The following is a 21140-nucleotide window of genomic DNA, read 5'->3' as shown; positions in this document are numbered from 1 at the left end:
AAAAAAAAAAAGAAAAAGAAAAGAAAAACATAAAAAGTCCAATTTCTGAGCAGGATAATTGGGATTGTATTCTACTTTTAAAAAGTGTCTTGTAAATGGCCGTGATGATTTGAATTTAAAGGCAAATGTAGGTTTTAAAGCAGATTCAGTTTGCACTACGACAATCTGAAATTTACAAGACTTGTAAAATGAGGAATGAACAAAGGAGACTGCACAGGAATTTATTTTCCCCCCTCAGAGCCACACTGAAGAGTTTACACTGCAGGCAAAATAGCTGAAACTGTGTTTAAGTGGTTTATTACACATTTGTTTTGGTTTCAAAACATAACACTGCCCTCTGCTGGCTGTCCTCATGTCAGTCAAAAATGTATGAGGTCAAAAATTGTAAACAAATTCCAAAAACCTGTCAGGTCACATAGCTGAAAATGAAAGGGAATGTTTGTGAGAGAAGCTTGGACTTTCACAGTAGGAATTCAGTGACTGTGAGCACATTTACATGATAAATAATGCCATCTGAATCATGCCTGAAGCGAATGTTAATTTAATTTACGGAAACCATCATATTCTGTTGTAAATATTACAACCTGTCTCTGTTTTTACTTAATTGCACATTCATCTGACAGCTGTATCAGGGTTTTTTTGTTCATTTTTTGGGGGGGAAACAAGTACACTCACAGAACACACTACATTATTGTGTTTTAAACCACCCACCTGCAGAGATCTAATCAGAATAAGCACCACTTTAGCCAGATACAAACAATAAAATGCTGCTTACAGAGTAATGCAGCAGTACCCTAGCCTTCAAAATGGACAATCTGGCACATTTTGCACTACATTTGATACTAATTTAACTGCAAATAATCATTTAAATTCATATTTAACATTAAAAAAGCAGGACTTTGATACTTATGATAAGATTCAGTTTTATTGAAGGCATTAATTTACATATGACTTCAAGGAAAGTGTTCAAATATCAAGTTTCTTGACAAAAATATGGGTTTTAGAGTTGAAAGCAGTCTCTAAATTCTGTCTATGGTGAAAGTTAAACATGTCAACAACCATCACTTTATATATAACAACCTAATAGGTGTTGGTTTTCAGATGTTTGGATCTGTTGCAGCTGTTCTTAAACATACTCTTTGAATTTATTAAGTGTTCCTCTCCACTCTGTCCACATTATATCATATGGATCTCAAGAACGTGTAGTATGTGTCCATGTGCTTCTACAGAAGCATATTTATATATATACACTACCAGTCAAAAGTTTGGACACACCTTCTCATTCAATGGTGGAGGTGGAGGAGTTCCCAGAGGTGCTGAGCACTTGTTGGCTGGTTTGCCTTCATTCTGCGGTCCAACTCATCCTAAACCATCTCAATTGGGTTTATGTTGGGTGATTGTAGAGGCTAGGTCATCTGACGCAGCACTCCAACACTCTTTGTCTTGGTCAGATAGCCATTACAAAGCCTGGAGGTGTGTTTGGGGTCATTGTCCTGTTGAAAAAAAAAATGATGGTCCCACTAAGCGCAAACCAGATGGGATGGCATGTCACTGCTGAATGCTGTGGTAGTTAAGTGTGCCTTGAATTTTGCATAAATCACCAACAGTGTCATCAGCAAAGCACCCCCACACCATCACACCTCCTCCTCCATGCTTCATGGTGGGAACCACACATGTAAGAACCATCCGTTCACTTTTTCTGCGTCCCACAAAGACATGGTGGGTGGAACCAAAAATCTCAAATTTGGACACATCAGACCAAAGTACAGATTTCCACTGTCCATTCCTTGTGTTTCTTGGCCCAAACACCTCTCTTCTTGTTGTTGTTCTTCTTCAGTAGTGGCTTCTTTGCAGCAATTCGACCATGAAAGCCTGATTCATGCAGTCTCCTTTAAACAGCTGATGTTGAGATGTGTCTGCTACTTGAACTCTGTGAAGAATTTATGTGGGCTCTAATCTGACGTGCTGTTAATTTGTGGTTTTTGAGTCTGGCAACTCTCATGAACTTATCCTCTGCAGCAGAGTTAACTCTTGGTCTTCCTTTCCTGGGGCGGTCCTCATGAGAGCCAGTTTCATCATAGCGTTGCATGGTTTTCGTGACTGCACTTGAGGATACATTCAAAGTTCTTGATAATTTCCGGATTGACTGACCTTCATGTCTTAAAGTAATGATGGACTGTCGTTTCCCTTTACTTAGCTGAGTGGATCTTGCCATAATATGGATTAGAACAGCAGTCGAATAGGGCTTTTCACTGTATTGAACTGTGTACCAACCATAGCTCTGCACAACACAACTGATGGTCTCAAACACATTAAGAAGGCAAGAAATTCCACAAATTAACTCTTGACAAGGCACACTTGTTAATTGAAAACCATTCTAGGTGATTACCTCATGAATCTGATTGAGAGAATGCCAGCTGAGAGAATGCAAAGCTGTCATCAAAGCAAAAGGTGGCTACTTTGAAGAATCTAACATTTAAATCATATTCTGGTTTGTTTAACACTTTTTTGTTTACTACATAATTCCATATGTGTTCCTTCATAGTTTGGATGTCTTCAGTATTGATCCACAATGTAGAAAATAATAAAAATAAAGAAAAACCATTGAATGAGAAGGTGTGTCCAAACTTTTGACTGGTAGTGTATATATATATATACATATATACATATGCATATATATATAGCAGGATAAACCCCGGGGGAGACAACATTTATTTTAGACGATGGAATAAACTGAGATTGGCAGTAGGACAGAATATAAATCTTAACAGCTTTCTATGATATACAGCAACACCTAATAGAGTGTCTGGCCTTCTGGCCATAAAATTAAATGTCACTGTCGCTTCGTCGACCCTCATTATCATACAAGAGACTGAATATTGACGTCACACATCTAATAAATATACAAATGGCATACAGAGGTGCAAAATGTGACTTTGTAAATTGCTGTCTCCACCTGTCCCACAGAGCTGTTAGGAAAGCTTCTCTGACTCTGTCCATCTCTGCTGGACGCTCTAATAAAGTTGCCTTTTATTGCGTGACGACGAAGAAGTGAAAGCACAAATATAACATCTTAACAGAACAAGGCCTCTAAATAATGTGCATGAATCAATCTGATTCAGCGACCCATGGAAAATTCTCTGCTCTCTTAAATTGACTTAAAATGTCAAATGGCTTATAGGCAACAAAACCTCGAACATTTTAGCATTTCAACTGAAGCTCTGTGCAGGTAATTATGTCGTTTTATTAGGACTTCTCTCTGCTTTGTATGCAGCTCTGAATGTGGAGTTTTGTGGGCTTTGAGTCAAGAGGATTCAAATGGCCCAAGAGTTTAATGAACTGGTAGCATAAAAACATCAGTCATTTAGCTGCCGAGTTTCTCCACCTGCTCCCCTACGGGTTGTTGTTGAGAGTGACATCGGAAACACCTGCTTCGATCCCATTTACACAGTCAGTAAAACAGTCAATCAGGCTGAAGAGCTGGTAAAACATGACTGTGCCCTTGAAGCATGGGCCACGGCACTTGTCTTTTTATTGAGCCTATAATTCACCTGTGACTGCCTGCTGATTTATCACAGTTAGAAGGGATGGGACTGTGGATATTGCTGATGGCTGTTGTGGCCAGCAAAAGTGTGCGTGCGTGTGTCTGCTTTGTGGCATGTGGGAGGGGGGAAAGGCTACAGCTGGAGGTATATAACCCACTTGGGACCAACAGAACATGTACAAGTCTTCTTTCCACCTGAGGAGCTCCACTTCCAACAACAGCATCCTGTCATGATGAAGTGTAACCATCTGCTGTCCTGGGCCTTCCTGCTCGTGGCCTCTGGCCCACTGCTGGCCCACCCAATCACAGAATCTGTTGAGATGCCCTATCCGGGACCTGGTGAGTGGAACATAATATCTTCATTAGCTGTTATTCACAGTAAGTCACTAATTCAATACCTTGATTAGCTTTTTTAGCAAGGCATAAATAATACAACTTAATTTGTGAAGATTAATGGCAGGCAAGTCCTTGAAGTAATTGCTTTAGAGCTGCAGTGTTGAACACTGATTGTTCTGCCAAAGTTCACACATCATGGACCATTAATGCAGGATTTCCCTGCCATCAGAGAATAAACTCAGCTTTCTGTTTGAATACTTCCACATATTAAGTCATCATTGATTACTTTATCTTAATAAAAGTGTTTACAATATAGCTTGTCTGGAAAGTGCACACTATGTAAATCTCAACTGTGTGTTACCAACTTTGTGCATTTATTCTCAGTATCGGTGGAGGACCGAGGAGTCAGCGCTCTGGATGATCTGCCTCTCTCTGAGCAAACCTTCCCTCTCCAGGATGGTGCTGGTCTCAGATATTCCACTCTGATATCTGGGGAGATCAACAGAGATGGTAAGAAACACACACACACCCATTAGTACAGAATTGTTTCAGCTCATTGTAAGTGCTTGTACTCACATACTTTATCCAGGGAAAACTGCACACTTTCTCATTTGCAGCAACATTGTGCTCCAAATGTGATTTGATACACACAGTTATATCAGTATAACCATTTGTTTATATCTCTGGCTACCAAACAGCACAACTGGAGAACCAATGAGACCATGTAGTTTGAAGTTATTGACAAAAACGTGAAGGACATCCCTTCATTTTCCACGCTATTTGCTTCTTTAACCAAAACCCTGAAATGCACAGAAACACAGCTAATGCAAAAAGCTGCCATTAAGTTTTTCAGATATCAGAGTAACTTAGTGTTTTACTTTCTCTCAGGTGTCAGAACTACAGGCCTGCTTCCTCGGGGTATGAAGAGAGAGGTAGGTTTTCTACAAACAGCAAAGAGAAGTAAGCTACATATCGTAAGCAGAATGTTTACCACTGCTACTTTATCCTGTCTTTCAGGTCCTACTGGAGAAACAAAGTCTCCTAAATCCTTTCAGCCATGTGCTGGGCATCCGGAAGCAGTTCAGGAAGAGAGCAGGGAATTCTGAATGTTTCTGGAAGTACTGTGTCTAAACCTGTCGACGGGCATCGAGGCCACCCATGAGACAGGGCTTGCACTAAAACAGACATCCCTATCTTGCACTCACATAAGTACATGCAGAATAAGAAATACCATGAATGCATATTACTGTATGTGCGCACATGCATGGCCAGATGCATGTACTCACATATATATCACATACATAAGCGCTGTCAGTAAAGAACAATGCCATAGGGATGATTGAGACATGTTGCTTGGGGACTTTAAGATGATTTATTGAGGTTACTTTTCTGTTGTGTGAAACTATATTTATGTACACACATTTGTTCAAAGTCCTTGGTTGTCTGATGTATGACCGAATGTCTCTTAAATGTGAAAGGTTACACAGCAATGTATGTTGAATATAAATAAAAACTATATTATAAATAGGAACTTGCTAATTGTCTTTTCTTGATGAATGATGTTGGTGAGAAACATTGGCAGCAGAGGAAACCACCTTGCCTTCCTTAAAAGTAAAAGAGGAAACAAAAACACGTAGCAAACTTTGTTCTCGAGTTTTCTTCATTTTTTCCTTTTTTTATTATTTTACAGCAGAAAGAATATAAAGCATTCAGAAAACATCTTCCATATTTTAAGGGCAATTCAAAACGTTTTGCATGGCTTCAGCAGCTGAAATCTCTTTTTTTTTTAACATATCCATCGAGTCAGTGACGCTTGTACATGCACAATTACAAAAATAAAACTTACAAACAAGAGAAGGGGAGAAAAAGGAGGAAAAGCAAAAACACATTAGGAGAACCAAGAGGAGATGAAACTTTTAAGGGTAGGGGCTGGGAGCGGAGAAAAATTGGGTCACATAACAGGGAAAGACAGAGAGAAAGACAGCTATAGAGGAGAGGAAAATAGATCTAACACTAGTTCACATGCAAAGTGTCGAGGACCCATAACTTTCTATCAAAGCAGGGCCTTTTTTTTTCTTCTCGGTTTGGAATTGATGAAAACGTGCAGTTCGGTAAAGGGTGCCATATAATTGCTGTCCATAAACTACTGAATGCTTGTCTTGCAATACTGGCATTTGCATAAGAGTAAGTCGACTACATGTGTCCAATCATTTTAAACTTCACTAGGTCTATAGGTCTCCACAAAATAGTTCTTTATTGCTCTGTGTCCACGAGTGGAATATGTTGTAAAACTGTTTCTGTTCTGTTGTCCTGATGTGCCTACCTTTCTCCGGTTTGGGTGCTTGGGGGGAAAAAGAAGAGGAGGAAAGGCAGATTCCCAGGTCAATTCACAGAACGTCTTGAAATTGAATAATACTGTATACTAATGAGGAGTGCCTATCAGCTAACCTGTCATCCCATTCATAAATGGCAGTAAAAACAAGATTTGCAGGTGAACTTTTCATATAACTACACTCTTAATCTTAAATACCTTCTACACTTTGTCACTTAGATAAATTAAAGGCCTAAAGAACCGGCCAGAATTGTACTATGATTTGACAGGCTTCTATGAAAGAAAGTCAAATCATTTATCTTAATGAGCTATATATAACAGGACTTTATTCCAGGGCCCCACCGGTGTCTGTAATGCTCAGCGTTACAGAGAGGAAGTGGATATCATTTCATAGTCATTCATTTTAAAGACTTCAGTGTCGCAGCGGTGAACCTGTCAGTCCCAGATTCTTTACCAGAAAGCACTGCTGAAAGGTTCCCCTATTTCAATTTCAGCTTCTTCTGCTGTGAATCACGTGTCCTGCTCTGTTTCCTCCTCCCCATTTTGGCACCCTGAGTAAAATACAGAAGGGAGGTGAACCAGTCCCTCAGCCTGTCGAAGAGCAATGCTGCCTTCACCGCTCAGCGTACAAATGAAACTGACACCTTGACATGTCTGCATGTGTGCTGTGCTGTGTCTTGTGCATGTGTCTGTGTGTTCCGTGTGTCACTTAAGTTAATACTTGCTATACATACTGTCACAATGGTCTCCAACCTTGTCCATTTTGTCCTATTTGAAGTTGGGAGCACACTGATCGAATCTAAATGAATTTAAAAAAAAACTAAAGAAAAGGTCTAAAAAGTTAGAGCTTGGTCTAAAAAAACAATCTTGTCGTCATGCTTCGCCATGAAAACGTCAGTAGCTACTGAGCATTTAAACATTGGCTCATTTGTGGGCTTCCCGTCTGCCCTCCGGTCACATGCCCTCTGTCTTTCTGAGTTCTGTGACACGTCAAACCAACGTTCATCGTTTTACAGAACAGTAAGTCTTTTAACAAGTCTATCTGACTACCGATTCTAGGAAAATAAGCATGCTTTAGGTGCAGTTCTTTCACCCAGTTAACTATTTTACCCATGCAAGCATAATAAATCCTTCTCCTTTTTGCCACAACATTGCATTGGCTATGCATTCGAACCACAGACTAGAGGATGAATGCAAGGCAACAAACCCCAGTAGTGGCACTTCTAAATGTGGTTTTAACAAGCTGTCCCACTAGAAAACAGAAAAGAAGGCAGAAAAAACTTAGCATGTTGACAAGCTGGAGTGTTGTGGTGATACTGGTGTGAACGGGGAATATCATATTGGTGTGTGTAAGGTGACGGTGATCATGTAGAGGATTCAGCACTGTTTGTGGGTGACCATGTTCTCTCACTTTGCCTCAACCTCAGGTACATTGTATGCATTCTGACATTGGATTTGTGTGATCAGGATATGAATAGGCACTTTCTACATAAACACTCGGGAAATGAAATTTACATACCAGGCGTGTGGAAAACAACAAAACAACCAATCATCTGAGGAAATAAATACCTATTAAGCCTAATAATTATTTAACAAACATGACAAGACGTCGATAAACAAAACTCAAGTTTTTCTGTGGCACTTGGCTGAATAATCAAATAGCATTACTTGGATACAGAATACATTTTCTGGTAGGAATATATTATAGGAATTAGGCAGCAACCAACAGGCACCTCTAAACCAGCAGCTCATGTGTATTCTCTCTAAGATTGTTCCTACAGCCCAATCAAAACTGCTAAATATGCAGATATTTTCCAATGTACAAGACACATTTTCTGCCTCATAGTTATAAATGGCACCAGCGCACTGTTTTACACATTACAGTAATTGTAATTTTGGCTCATTGAACCTCCATCGAGGCAAGTGACAACTTTTAGTGCTGTCCCTCTGTGTAGAATCATTTTAGCACCTTTGACAGTTGGGACAGTTCATTTTGTAAATATTTTCAGCTGCTTGACAAAGAAATCCAGTCATGTACAGTATGCTACACATCTTTGTTCTTTTTGACATGGGATACAAGGTCTATTTAGACCCTGGCAGCCTTGCTCAAGGAGGTTTCTTCTGTCAAAACATACCGTATTAGGAAAATTCTGTCACTAGTTTACTCAAAGGATCTGCCAATAATTAATAAATAAATGCTTGCTGCAACATACTGCACATTTACAGTAAAGAGGTGAGTTAAATCTTTCTCAGTGACAGAAAGTCATTACATGGATCACTTTACAGGGACACCATGCGCAAGGCTGCCAATCTTTAAGATCAGACAAGAAACTTCAGCAACATATCACATTCCATTTGCAATGACAACAAAAATAAAACTCAAACTGTATTCAGTGATGGTCAAATGCTTCAGTGGAGACATGAGAGACTTAAATGCTTTTCTGCTTAAATATGACCCTCCCCCTGCAAACTGTGTGCCTTATTGTTCTACTGATCCTCGGCCAGTTGTGATCTTATGGTCTTCAGTGCTAGTGTGTATTTCACTGTATGATTATCTGTTCTGCAAAAAATTAACTTAATTCTCTTCTTAAGCTATATAGCATTCACATACCTTGGCACCATTGGCAAAAAATTCTTGGTAGCCCAAAACAAACAAATGAAAAAAAGAAAAATGTAAACATAACCATACTTGTTATCAGATAATTTTGCAGACTTCTCCTAACTCTAAATACAGTATTTTTTTGTACTTTTTTATATTGCAATAGTATCATGCTTTAGCAAAATGTTCTTCTCAAGAACAATCAAAATAAAATAAAATACTCTAATAGTGAAATAGTTTTAATTTTACAGAGCATAGCCACTACTGCTTTTGTTGTTTTTTTCCCTTTTAACTCTGTTCATACTTTTCATGCACATAGCTCATTTTTATCCCAGGTATTTACACTATTTACAAACAATACAACCATACTTCTTAGGCATTCAAACAAAACTATACAAATATTCTGTTTTTGTCTCGTACCTGTTTTTGACCCATTTTTAATGAATAAAATAATATATTTCTAAAATACAATCCCCTTTGGGTAAATGTTTTTTTCCCCTACGTACTTTCAGCCTTCTTTATATACAGAAATCGCTCAATTGTCAAAAATATGGATTTGTCAAACCCCTATTTTGGGACAAGCTTAGGGACCCCTCAAAGAATCTCTAAGACGTCAAGGCAATGTATGTGATCTTCCCCTCAAAAGCCTTCACAGGCTCTGAAGTTCATTTAAAAAGAACAGTAATAACCATGACCATTACAACACAAATAGGCAAGTTCTTTTCACTTGTTAGGTTTCAGAGGAGCAATCAACCGAACGAGGCAAAATGAAACAACATAAAAAAAAGATAAAGGACAATACAGGGATAGCTTCATTACTGACATGGTAGAACTCATGAGGGGGGAAGATGGAAACAAAAAGGAAATCAGAGGATAGGCTGAAAGACGAGACCATACGCACACAAGCAAAGACTTTTCTTGCCAAGAAGTCATGCATTTTTTCTTGGTAGGATTCGACAACATAGAGTCTGAAGATACAGATCACCAATACATTGGACATGATGGAACAAATACATTGGACAGTATGGAACAAATTCAAGTAATAAAGTGGCAATATATACGATAAAGCATAGGGTTTTTTTTAAGAAATGGCAAAACAGGAATACTTTATCCTCCATCTGCATCTGCATGGTTAAACCCCCGACTACATTCATTTGTAGCTCCACCCGTGTTGGGCAGACTGTTGGGGTAGAGCACAGTGGGACAGGAGGAATTGTTGAGCTGAATTGAATAATATGTGATCTACAGCAGTGGATAGAAGTGGGCGTGTGGGTTACCAATATATTTGGTAAAAAAAATCCTTCTTCAAATGAATTGATTGGTCACTTAAAAAATTATGAAATACAATTAGAGCCCAGAGTGTTTTCTGCATGGTCTCCCTATCCTCTGAGATCTTCTGCAGCAGCCTTATTTTACGTCTCTTCAGGTCCTCACGTGTGACAGACCTCCTTAGACTTGTCCTCGGTTTGCTCCCTTCACCGTCCACAACCTCTTCATATCCAAAAGACAAAACAATCCATGAAAAAGTGCAAAAAATGCCATGAAGCAAATGTTCTGCACCCCCCACCCCGACCCTTTTAGTTTATAATCCGATAGGAGTTGCCGCTCTCCGACCAAAATCAAGTCAGTGGAAAGAATAGATATGTGAAAAAATGCTGTTGTACATGTAATAGTAGTTGAACCAGTAACACTGCAGTAGTAGTAATAATTGCAGTGCTTGCATTGATGTTTTTTTTTCCATTTCTCTTGTAAAATGTCTCGGGTACAAACAAAAAAGAAAAGAGGAGTCAGGAGAGTGATGTCACATCGCGAGGGGGCTCTTCTGAGGGGTCTCATGTTCCCTGGCCCTTTTCAATTCTTTCACCCTGGAACACAGAGAGAGACAGGAGTCCATGAATACAACATCTATGACTTAAGTTTGTAGTTGCAAGCTGATCAAGACACACACACACAGGGATAACAGTATCACACTGTTCAGCCAGAACTAACAGAACAATATCATCAACAGCCCAGATCATCAGGAAGTGCAGGTTGGTCTGTGAAAGAAAATGTTGGTCAAGATTGAAGTGAAGTTGCACTTTGGAATGAACAAAAGGGGGAGTCAAAGAATCATTACCATATTAATCTGTTGCATTTGGGATAAAATGCACTTTTTTTTTGACAAAATAAATAAAAGAAATCTTGACATGAAATACATTTAATTTTGAAATGGTTCAAAACAATATGGTAATGATATCATAATCATTATAATTACAATCATTCTAAATCAATATTACTCATTTCAAAGTGACACTTGGCACCCTGAAACACTTAAATGCTCAAAATGAAGAGTTGTCACACCAGTGCCTCACGGCATGATGTGACAACTACTTTAATTAATGCAAATAATAATGTAAAACTTTTCTTCAGCATTTTTAAATAAACCCTATTCAATGATGAAAAGCATGAATAATTGCACTTAATGTTAATACTCATGGCAGAGCTCAAAAGAACTAAAAGGACTAAGAAGTCTTTCCAAACAAGTCTTTCTTTGCGGGTAAAAAAGAAGCAACTGATAATTCCAGACCTCCATAAATGCATCCTCTGACAGTTCACAAAAGAAAACAACCAAATACTGACATGGGTTCATAGAGGAGACGTGTCTCAAGTGTATGAGCAAAAAGAGGTCAGCCTACTGAAGACAGGGCACTCTATCCCCCCAAGTTTGATTTTAAAACATCAACTACCATCATGTAATGGATTTAACCCTCGTCTTATTCTTAGCAGAAAGTAACTACTGCAACATTTATGAATTGAAGAGACTCTGTGTAGATGCAGTGTGTGCACACACACACCATGTGTTTGCAAACACTGCGTCACATGTGTGTAAGTGTGCTGTATCCTCTCATGCTGAGCTGGAGTAATCCCCCGAGGTATGAATCCATTTCAGCTCTGTTTTAGTCCCAATGGGTGGAGGAACGTATTGTTTGTTTTTCCGCTGTGACCTATATACTATCACAGCTTCCTAACCTATATCACAGTACAGCAGACAAGCCTGCTTTAATTGGTGGTTACATCAATAATCTCACCTGCTCTATCCTCTTTTATTACAGTAAACAGCAGATATGAAAGACAAAACAATTGTAAATGAATATCAACAACAAGGAGGTTAATGATTTGTGACAATAATCAAACCCTTAAACATCTATAAATGCTGTATATGATATTCTGAGCACGTTCCCATTCAGGTGTATCTTTTTGTGTGATATCTTTTATTTATTTGTTTTGTTTTGTGGGTATAGTACATTCAACAGTTTGACAATTTTAGTAAATGGAAATTAGAGGGGTGAAGCCCCCCTCTCAGTCTGTCGAGTGGCTAGAAACAGGACACACAGCCAGTCAGACAGACAGACAACTACTTGAGAAACAGCAGGCCCATAGCATGCCTAAAGGTAGAAGAGCAAGGCCCATAGTTATCACCACTTGGCATGCAGCAGAATAAAACATGATGGAAAAAACTTCCCGCTTTCTCAAACTGGCTTTCTGCATAACCACACAAAACTGAAACGAACGAAAAAAACAAAACAATCATGAACAGAAAGTAATTTCCAAGGAGAGAAAGACAGAGATAAAGAGAGTCAGAGAAGTGCCTGTTAAGTGTTGCAGTGAAATTGTCATTCATAAGCATTTTGTTAGTTTGAGATAGGTTCTGCTCTAAATCTGAGCTTCTCAGTCCACCTGTGGCTCCAGTCGGCAGCCTTCATGCAAGCAGGCATCAAGCAACAGTGATGGAGAAGGAGGTAGGGTGGGTCGAGGGGGTGGGAGAGAGAGAGAGCAAAAGAGAAAATGAGAGTGAGGGAAGGAAGGAGAGAATGCGAAGGCCGAGACCTCAGGAGGAGATAACTGTATTATTAAAGAGTGAGAGACAGAGAGGGAGATAAGAGGGAGAAAGAGGCATACAGAATAAATAGAGAGGGAGGAAGAGAGAGAGAGAGAGGCACGAACTGAGTTGCTGAGGCTGCACTCACCCGCTTGAACAGTCTATGGTCCATCAAGGGGCTTGGCATAAACAGCAAAACAATACCAGACAGCTATTAGCACACAGTAGGCACTGTGAAGGAGGGGGCGAGGAAAGGTGGGGGCCAAATACAGTGAGGGGGAGGGGTGGAGCTTAGGTGTTGGAGACATTTCTAACCACCCAATTGTCCAACAAAAATAAATCAGACACATAAGAATAGTTGAGAGATGGACAAGATTATAAAATCAGTGCTACTGTGTCTTACTGATTAGCTCGATGGGATTTTTTCAGACCATGAACCCTTGCAGTAAATCTGAATGTGAAGTTTTATCTAGCCTATGTAAAGCTGTGTGTGTATGTGTGTACTGTATGCATAAATGAGTATGTTATTATGTGTGTGAGACAGTGTTGGGGTCTACCTGTGGCGGCAGCGACGTAGGAACCTCATGATCTTCCTGGCAGCCTGATCCTGCCTCTTTGTGAGCAGGCTACCTCTGTAAAACACCACAAAGACAACAGTGTCATACTGTTTGCAGAACAACATTTGAAACTGGCATACATCTTAACTGTGTTGTGCTAGCCACTGTTGCTCTTTGTTAACGGAGCGGAAAGAGGCACTTGAGAAGAGACACTCGAGAACGTGCATAAAGTCACATCCTTTGGACTGTTGTTAACAACTTACACAACAGGCAGCAATCAGCTTACATATGGCCACTAAAAAAGAGTGAAGAGTATTTGTTGAATGTACCTTGGATCAGGGTTGAACCAGCTGACCACATTTCTCACTTATCTACTATATTCCTGTCTTTTCTACGTTCCTGCACAAACCAGATCTGCCGTCAGAGGTGGTCACTGTTGTATCCTAGTTACATACCATGTAACTTTGCACAAGTTTTCAATTCACCGGCTTCTCTTTGCTACTAGTTTCTCATCCATAATTTGCTCCTTTGGATCCAAGGTTGCTGGAGGGGGGTTGGATCTGGTAAGACGGATGGCGGTGGTTGGATGCAGTGGTTACCAGTGACAGAGTGTAACTCAATACACTTACTCAAGTGCTTACTTAGGGCAAAAAAAAAATCTTTTTACGCAAGTATGATTTTGAACACTGTTGGATACTGTATTCATATGGCAGGTTGTTTGTGTGAGAGCCATTCTGGTGTGATGGGGACATTTATTAAAGGCTATAAGTTTAAATTGAGAGATATCTTTATATTGCCTTAATGTAATGTCTTTGAGTTTTTTGTATTAACCGTCAGATGTCAAGGTGGAACTTTGTTATTAACACATCGTGGTGGCTGGCCTGGTCGACCTCATTAGACAAAGCTGATGTTTAATAGTCTTTTTTTGCTCAGGAAGGTTCCTGACTGAGTGAAATGACCTGGAGGTATCTAAGGGGCAACAATGATAAGAGCTGGTTGAATTCTTTAAAGGTTAAGAAAAGGTGCTTTAATGCTTCATTTCTTATCTCATTTAGTATAGGGTATATGGGACCATGCTTTATGAAAGGAAAGGAGATAATGCCATCCCACAATTCCTTGCAGCCTGAGTGTAACACCAATTTCAAACTGCATGCGGCACAAATGAACATCAGTGCGAAAATCAGCTTGATTTCATTCTTTCCTATTCGAGTTTCCTAACTGGCTGCAAGCGACATGGCACCATTTTGAACCCCATGCCCTGTTCCTGTTTCATTGCTGTCACTTGCATTGAAAGTGCAACATGATTAATTCATGAGGTTGAAATAAGGAGTTATCTATACAATACTGTCTCCTTTTACAACAATAGCATAAATAAGGTGCCAACTGGTTAGAAGGAAATCGCCAGAAGCTGAAAGTTTCTGGTAAGAAAACTCACTATTTCTACTTACTGTTGGCTGAAAAATGTAAAAATCAAAGCATAAAACATGTGTTTTCTGTTAAAAAGGTACAAATGTAGAAAGAAATCTTGTCTATCTTAGCTAACTCACCCATTTTTTACTTGAGTGGTTAAGTTTTCAATCTGATCTCCAGCACACAGCTGATAGTGGTTTGTCTACGTGACATGACAGAATGCATAATTAACATAAACAGTGTGGACATCGACTCACATGCAGTAAGGACACAGTGTGAGTGCAGACGGATTCTCTTAGCACTGTGGTTGTCTTTTCCTAACTCCTTATGAATTCTCCTCCACATCTTTCCTTGACCTTGTGACATTTTCCATTGAGGTCTAGGAAAAGTGTTTAGGAAAAGACGTGGGATGTAATTGTTTTTGACTATTTGACGGCTGCCTTGGCTGAAGTGAAAGGTTGTCAGCTGATAACGCTCACTTGGGGCCAAGGTCCTGGCCTAAGTGACTCCGCCTGCCTCTTTTTTGGAACAGCTGACATCCAACCGGCATCACTTTTTTTGTTTGCACCTTTAACACCTTTAATGCACTGCTTTTTTTGCTGATCTACACGCTCCATTGTTCATTTGAGTTAACCTTGGTTTTAATCAATTAGGCTTGTTGAAGTATGTGTGCACTTTGTTCTTGTCACATTCCTTGAGCAAGTTTGTGAGAGTATATTCCAATAGTGTCTGAGTATCTACCTCAGTTTGTGCTGCACCAGGGCAGCAGCAGCCCCGCGGTGGTGGGGCTTCAGCCTGCCAAACTCCTTGTAGCTGCGGTAGTATTGCTGAATGAGCACGGCAGCCCTCCTGCTCTGCTGGAACTTCTTCTGTTCGTGGTAGCTGCGGAATTTACTCTGGATAAGGATGGCGGCCTGCGTCATCTTCTTATAAAGTGCATACTGCCAATGAGAACAAAATAACATGTCACGCTTAACTGTGTATGAATACTGCGTTAGTGCTAAGGGTTCAATCTGCGTTAGAAGACCACAACCTGAAGTTTGGCAATCAATTCAGCAGCTGATAGAGAAAAACATTTACCTTCAAGGCTATCCATGTTAGCTTGCAAACAGAAGAGGGAAAAGACTGTGAATGATGAACTACCATACTCTAATGTTCTCAAAAACTCTGAGTTTGAAAATGTTAAAATCTTCATTAAATACAGTATTTAGATAGTTAACTCATGAAGATATCTGTCTCCTAAAAGACTATGATATTCACTAACTACACTAGAACATGTAAACAAAAGCACTTATCCGATGTGACCTCATTAAGGACACAGTGCTCTGGTGGTGCCTACCTGTTTGTACTTCTTGTAACAACGTTGAATAACAGCAGCAGCTACTTCCTGTTGCTCTCTGAGCGGACGCCCCTGTTGGAGAGTAGAGTGGGATAGGTCAGAGGTCACAGTAAAACCTGCGTTTTGCCACAAAGGATATTGGTGGCTCTGTCAAGTCTCCCTGACGGTCTCCTGGTGGCCGACATGTGAAAGCCACCCTGGCACGAGTCCACCCCAGTGGGGAGGAGGAGGTGAACAGTTGAGCGACAGAGAGCCAAAGGTCCACCTCAGAATCAGCTGGTAGACAGACATAACAGATGACTGTAAACGACAGTGATCAGTTTGTCATTTGAAAACTCATTAAAAAGAAGCTTTGGGGCGGATAGCAAGTTGAGGAATGGGATCGGGCAGGGGAAAAGGACTGGTGTGTGGAGAGCTAGTTAAAAACAGGCAGTAGCAGGCTCCATACAACTAACTAAGAGAGAAACAGAGACAAAGAGAGAGGAGGAGAACATAAGCTTAATTGTGTCTACTCGGAGCAGGGGTACAGGGGGCAGTGCAGTCGTTCCTCTAAGCAAGGCCATGCTCTGCTCAAGGCACCTTCCCATGCTGAAACCACAGGGACATATTTGGATATATTTTTGTTTATGCTGTTTTGTGTATATGAGCAGAGGAACAGAGAATGAGACAGAGATAGAGATAGAAAAATGTGAATAATATAAACATGATTAGAAACAATTTATCCCCTGGCAAAAGATATAAATGAATCACAACCCTGAACTTTACTGCAGAAATCAGAGCTCCATAGCTTGGAACCAAATCAAAGTGAACCCTTCAACATTTCTCCAAAAGCCAAAACCATCTAACAATACCAGTCCTAACAGTACAACCCTGTCACTGCGGGCTGCAGTACACACAGCATATGGCACCTGAGCGCCGAGCCTGTACCTTGTACTTGCGGAAGGCAGTTTGGACTAGTCGGGCAGCCTCATACAGCTCTCTCTGCTCTGGGTCTGACAGAGTCAGCTGGGCCAGGTCTCGCTCCACCTTGCTGTTGGAGGCATTGATGAACTCACTCCAGTCAGCTGGGGATGGGAGTGTAGATCTCTCCAGGGGCCCCTCTCTCAGCGGAGACCCCCCAGGACTAAGACTGGGGTTGGACGATGGGGTTAGGGGTTCATTATACAGAGATCTAAGGAAGGTAGAGGACAAAATGTTTTATTCATTTTGCATGTTTAGCGTGGGAATGTGCAGCTGTTGAATATGTACACTTAAAGTACACCTGTCTACCTACACATATTGTTAATACGGTTGTGTTGGATGAATGAATCAAAGTCACAACAAATTTAAAATATTTACCTCTTAACACTGTGCCAAATTCCCATGCCACATAAAGAATGTATTAACTGATAGCAGAAAGTGTCGATTTTTTAGTTTATTCCTTCTCATTGGCTCCAAAAATTCTTAGAAAACGTTGTATACAATATATTGCTTGCTTCCTGTCACAGCAAGTAAGCAATCCTGAGCCAGTGCCCCTGCCCACAGTTCTCCTTACCGTAGGTGTATGATACTCGGGAGCTGTTCCACATCTCCAAGATAGTTGGCCAGCCAGTTCATGGTGTTGCTGACCCCTGACGTGTCTAATGGCACAGAGTCCGCCGCCGTGAAGTTCTCCCTTTTGATTCTCTCTGGCGTCGCTTCGATGATGTGCTCAGCCAGAGTCATCATATTTACCTGTTTCATTGTGACAAACAAACACGACCTTGTTAATGCTTTCTCAGTAGATATTTTAGGGACTACCTATTTTTGAGACTTAACATAGTCTCCACATGCAGTTTAATTATTTGGCCCTGTGAAAAAAATGTTGGCAATAATGCCAGGAAAGAGGATAATAATGATGAGAGTGATACTGTTTGGAAATTCCTAATCCAGCTTTTCATCTATTGGTGCAGTAGTTAGATTGAGATAGATGGCTGGAAGAATCCCTTGGCTATGGGAGTGGATCAATAGGGAGAGTTTATTATGCAGTGATGGTCATCAACAGAGTGCCAGGTTGGCCTGGTGTACACTGCCTACCCAGAGCAGAAGGGACATAAAAGAGGTGGCATGATACTATAATGTCCAATTTAAATAGTGTATTGCAATGTGTTCTTCACTCATGGCAGTGTAATTGTATGCAGCTTTTCAAAGTGGTGCCATTAAAATATCCATTCATCATTCTGATAACATATGTAATGTAAGAAGAATACAATATGTGTTTCATATGTAAGGCTTCTATTTTTTTAAAATGTTCACCCAAAATGTATTTTAAAAGGGGGTTTTTGTTCCAAATTGTCTTATCTGCTGCAGAAAGACGTCATGTTATTTCATTCTGTGATGCAGGTTTTAAACCAACAGCAAAATCATTTTGAACCTTTTGTCTGTGGCTGTACTAGTCCCAAGATCTGCACATTTAGCTGACTGAATACACAACTGTTGTTTTTTATTCTCACCTGCAGGTCATTCATCTGTGTGAGACAGTCCTGGTTCTCCAGATCTTCCCGATAGGATAATAGTTCTGCATCAGCCATTTCTCTGTCTGCCATCACCAGCATGCCTAGCTGCTCCCTCTGACGTAACCGGTTGACCAGTTTCTCCTTCCCCAGGCTGCTGCTTCCACTGACCCCAAGCGTCTTCCTCCCCAGGCTGCTGCCGGAGAAACTCTCTCTGGAGGTCCATCTGGTTGTCCCTGTGCTGCCTCCTGTAGACAGACCCTTGTCTGAGCTCAGGCCCTCTGAGGACAGGCTCTTGGGGCTGGACGACAGCTTGTGGAGCTGTTGCTGCTCCAGGCTCAGAGGAACAGACATGGCCTTGTCAGGCCGAGTCTGAAACAGTTCGGGGTTGGGTTTATGCTTTTTAGCTAGTGGGAGGTCTCTTTGGCCCTCGCTGCTGTAGTAGTTGGAGGGCTCTGACCGGGGCCTTCTTAAGTCTGCAAAAAATAAAACATGTAACTATTAGCTGCATAATACACTAACAAAGAAAATATGGGATCCTTCAGTTGATGTTTTATGAAAGTCTATCAGCTTAACTAGTTTTCCTTCAAGTAGACAGTGAGAGAAAGAGTACTGTACTGGCCTGGATTGAGGCTTGTGGTGCTGGCTGTGGTTGTAGTGGTGGCAGGACCCCCTTTCTTGCCGCTTGGTGCTACCGCACTGTTGTTTGCCCAGCTGACCATCCAGCTGTCTGTGGTGGGGGTATCAGGGGCTGGGGAGAAAGACATGCGAGTCGTGGGCGGTAGAGGGGCTGGTGGCTGCTGTTCTTCCCGTTGTAGCTGCTCCAGACATTCAGCTAATTTGGTATGGCCGCGAGAACGGGCAATCGAGAGGGGTAAGCGTCCCAGGGAATCTGGGATAGCGAGGGCACGTCTGTCCCATTTATACAGGACCACCGCTGCTTCCAGGTGACCCAGTGCACATGCCCACATCTGGATTAGAGAAAGCAGCAAAAAGAAACAGAGTTTGTGTGTGTCACCAGCGATCGCAGATACTAGGATTTTTTTTATTATTACTCAAACTGTTCTAAACTTCAGCTGTCTTACCAGAGGCGTGCAGGAGAAGTGATCTACATTGAGAGGGTCCACTTCTAACTCCAAGTCAATACTATCAGCATGTTTGGTGCTGGATGTAGAAAAGAAAACAATTAGCATCTTACAGCTATAAAGTGTGGTGCACACCAATTACAAACTAAAGCACCATTATACACTATGTAAAGTATTTGGTACTCACCGCCACTTGATGAGTGTCTGGATGAGGGTGGCATAGCCTTGGCCTGCAGCCAGGTGAAGGAGTGTCATGCCTCTGAAGGTCTTGGAGTGGATTAAATGTTTGGACTTGGCCCAGCAAGCTCTGCTCATCATCTTCTCGCAGACCACTACGACACGGCTCTCGAAGGAGCTGCTGGCCTGCATCTGGCCAGATACACACTCAAATACACAAAAGAGGAAATCATTATTGTTTGTTATATGTGCCTCTTTAACAACAGAAACACTTAATCACTCGATTATGTTATACACTACTTGTTATGCACTACTTTTGTCAATCAATAAAGACAAAACACAATGTGCCTGTAGTGTACTGTCACATGTACAATGATTGTCTTTAGTATGAGTAGCGTGATGTGGCTTTTTACCTGTGACTGACTGTTGTTACCCCCACCTCCACCCCCTCCGCCTCCGCCGCCTCCCCCTCCTCCTCCTCCTCCTCCTCCCCCTGTTCCTCCCCCAGCTCCGCCACTCCCTGCACCGCTCGGCTGCTGGTGGCTGGCCATCTCCGCCATCCTCCTCTCCATCTGCTCCAAGCGCTCCAGGATAGACATTCTGAACTGGTTATCTAGGCAAACGGTGGGACACAGAAGAACACGTCAGCATGCAAGTAGCAAGTGTGCAAAAAAAAAAATGGCTGTCTTTGCTATTAACAGCACAAACAACGCTGTGTCCTGACAAGACAAATGATTACACTGTATGCACCACAAGCTGCACCAAATATGTTGTACTGAGCAGCATTAAGACTGTCGCAGTGACTTGGGGCTTAACACCATGAGGCATGCAATCAACCATTTAGGAACAAATGCATCTTCTGATGCAAATGAGTCTTTTTCTGAGATACTGCAAAGCTGCTTTTAGCTGCAGCACAAGAACCCTTCTAATTATTATTAATCCCATAATATGACTGAAAACAAAAGCATCAATCATGGACTTCATCAAAACAATTGGCTTTACCAAAATAACCTTTAAAGCCCATCAATCATCTGCTAATAGCTGCCATCACTAAACTCCTGCCGCCATCTCTCACTCAAACACGACCATAGCAGACTAATACAGGCTGAATGATTGGCCAATGAGTGGGGGCATGTTAAATGTGTCCACCCTTTCACAAAGGGCTTCAGACATGCTCTGAGGGGAGTGTGCAGCTGAAGGCCCTCTCCAACTGATTAAGTACACCCTATTACGACCAAGGAGTGCCAGCCCACCCCCGTTCCATGAGCCTGTACGGTGGGAGGACTGAGAAGCTGACAGTAAGGAATCAATCACAACTTGCACCTATCCAGAGTCCTTGAAAACACATGCTTTCCATACATCAAGATGGATGGAGGTGTATGAGAATTCAGAGTGTGTACACACAACTACTGTTTTGTACCCTGTGTCAGT

The 21140-nt window shown here is 41.2% G+C and overlaps 2 protein-coding genes across 2 annotated transcripts; one reads left to right on the top strand and one right to left on the bottom strand.

Annotated features, from left to right (window-relative positions):
- The first annotated feature begins 3777 nt into the window (after positions 1 to 3777).
- Positions 3778 to 5065, top strand: LOC141000364 (urotensin-2-like). Its single transcript, XM_073471071.1, has 4 exons — positions 3778 to 3883; positions 4265 to 4390; positions 4769 to 4812; positions 4898 to 5065. The coding sequence occupies exons 1-4, from the start codon at positions 3778 to 3780 to the stop codon at positions 5009 to 5011; spliced, it is 390 nt and encodes a 129-aa protein (XP_073327172.1). The 3' UTR covers positions 5012 to 5065.
- A 5578-nt stretch (positions 5066 to 10643) lies between these two features.
- LOC140999841 (calmodulin-binding transcription activator 1-like) lies at positions 10644 to 20308 on the bottom strand. Its single transcript, XM_073470385.1, has 13 exons — positions 20236 to 20308; positions 20123 to 20193; positions 19720 to 19916; positions 19533 to 19611; positions 19066 to 19418; positions 18448 to 18607; positions 17511 to 17689; positions 16904 to 17147; positions 15977 to 16048; positions 15379 to 15578; positions 13228 to 13302; positions 12819 to 12849; positions 10644 to 10676 (listed from the first exon to the last, which is right to left on the bottom strand). Exons 1-13 carry the CDS (start codon positions 20306 to 20308, stop codon positions 10644 to 10646), a joined length of 1767 nt encoding a protein of 588 aa, XP_073326486.1.
- Between the last annotated feature and the right edge of the window lie 832 nt (positions 20309 to 21140).

Source organism: Pagrus major, chromosome 7 (genome assembly GCF_040436345.1).
Source record: "Pagrus major chromosome 7, Pma_NU_1.0".
Lineage (NCBI taxonomy): Eukaryota > Metazoa > Chordata > Actinopteri > Spariformes > Sparidae > Pagrus > Pagrus major.
This window is presented reverse-complemented; position numbering and strand designations above follow the sequence as displayed.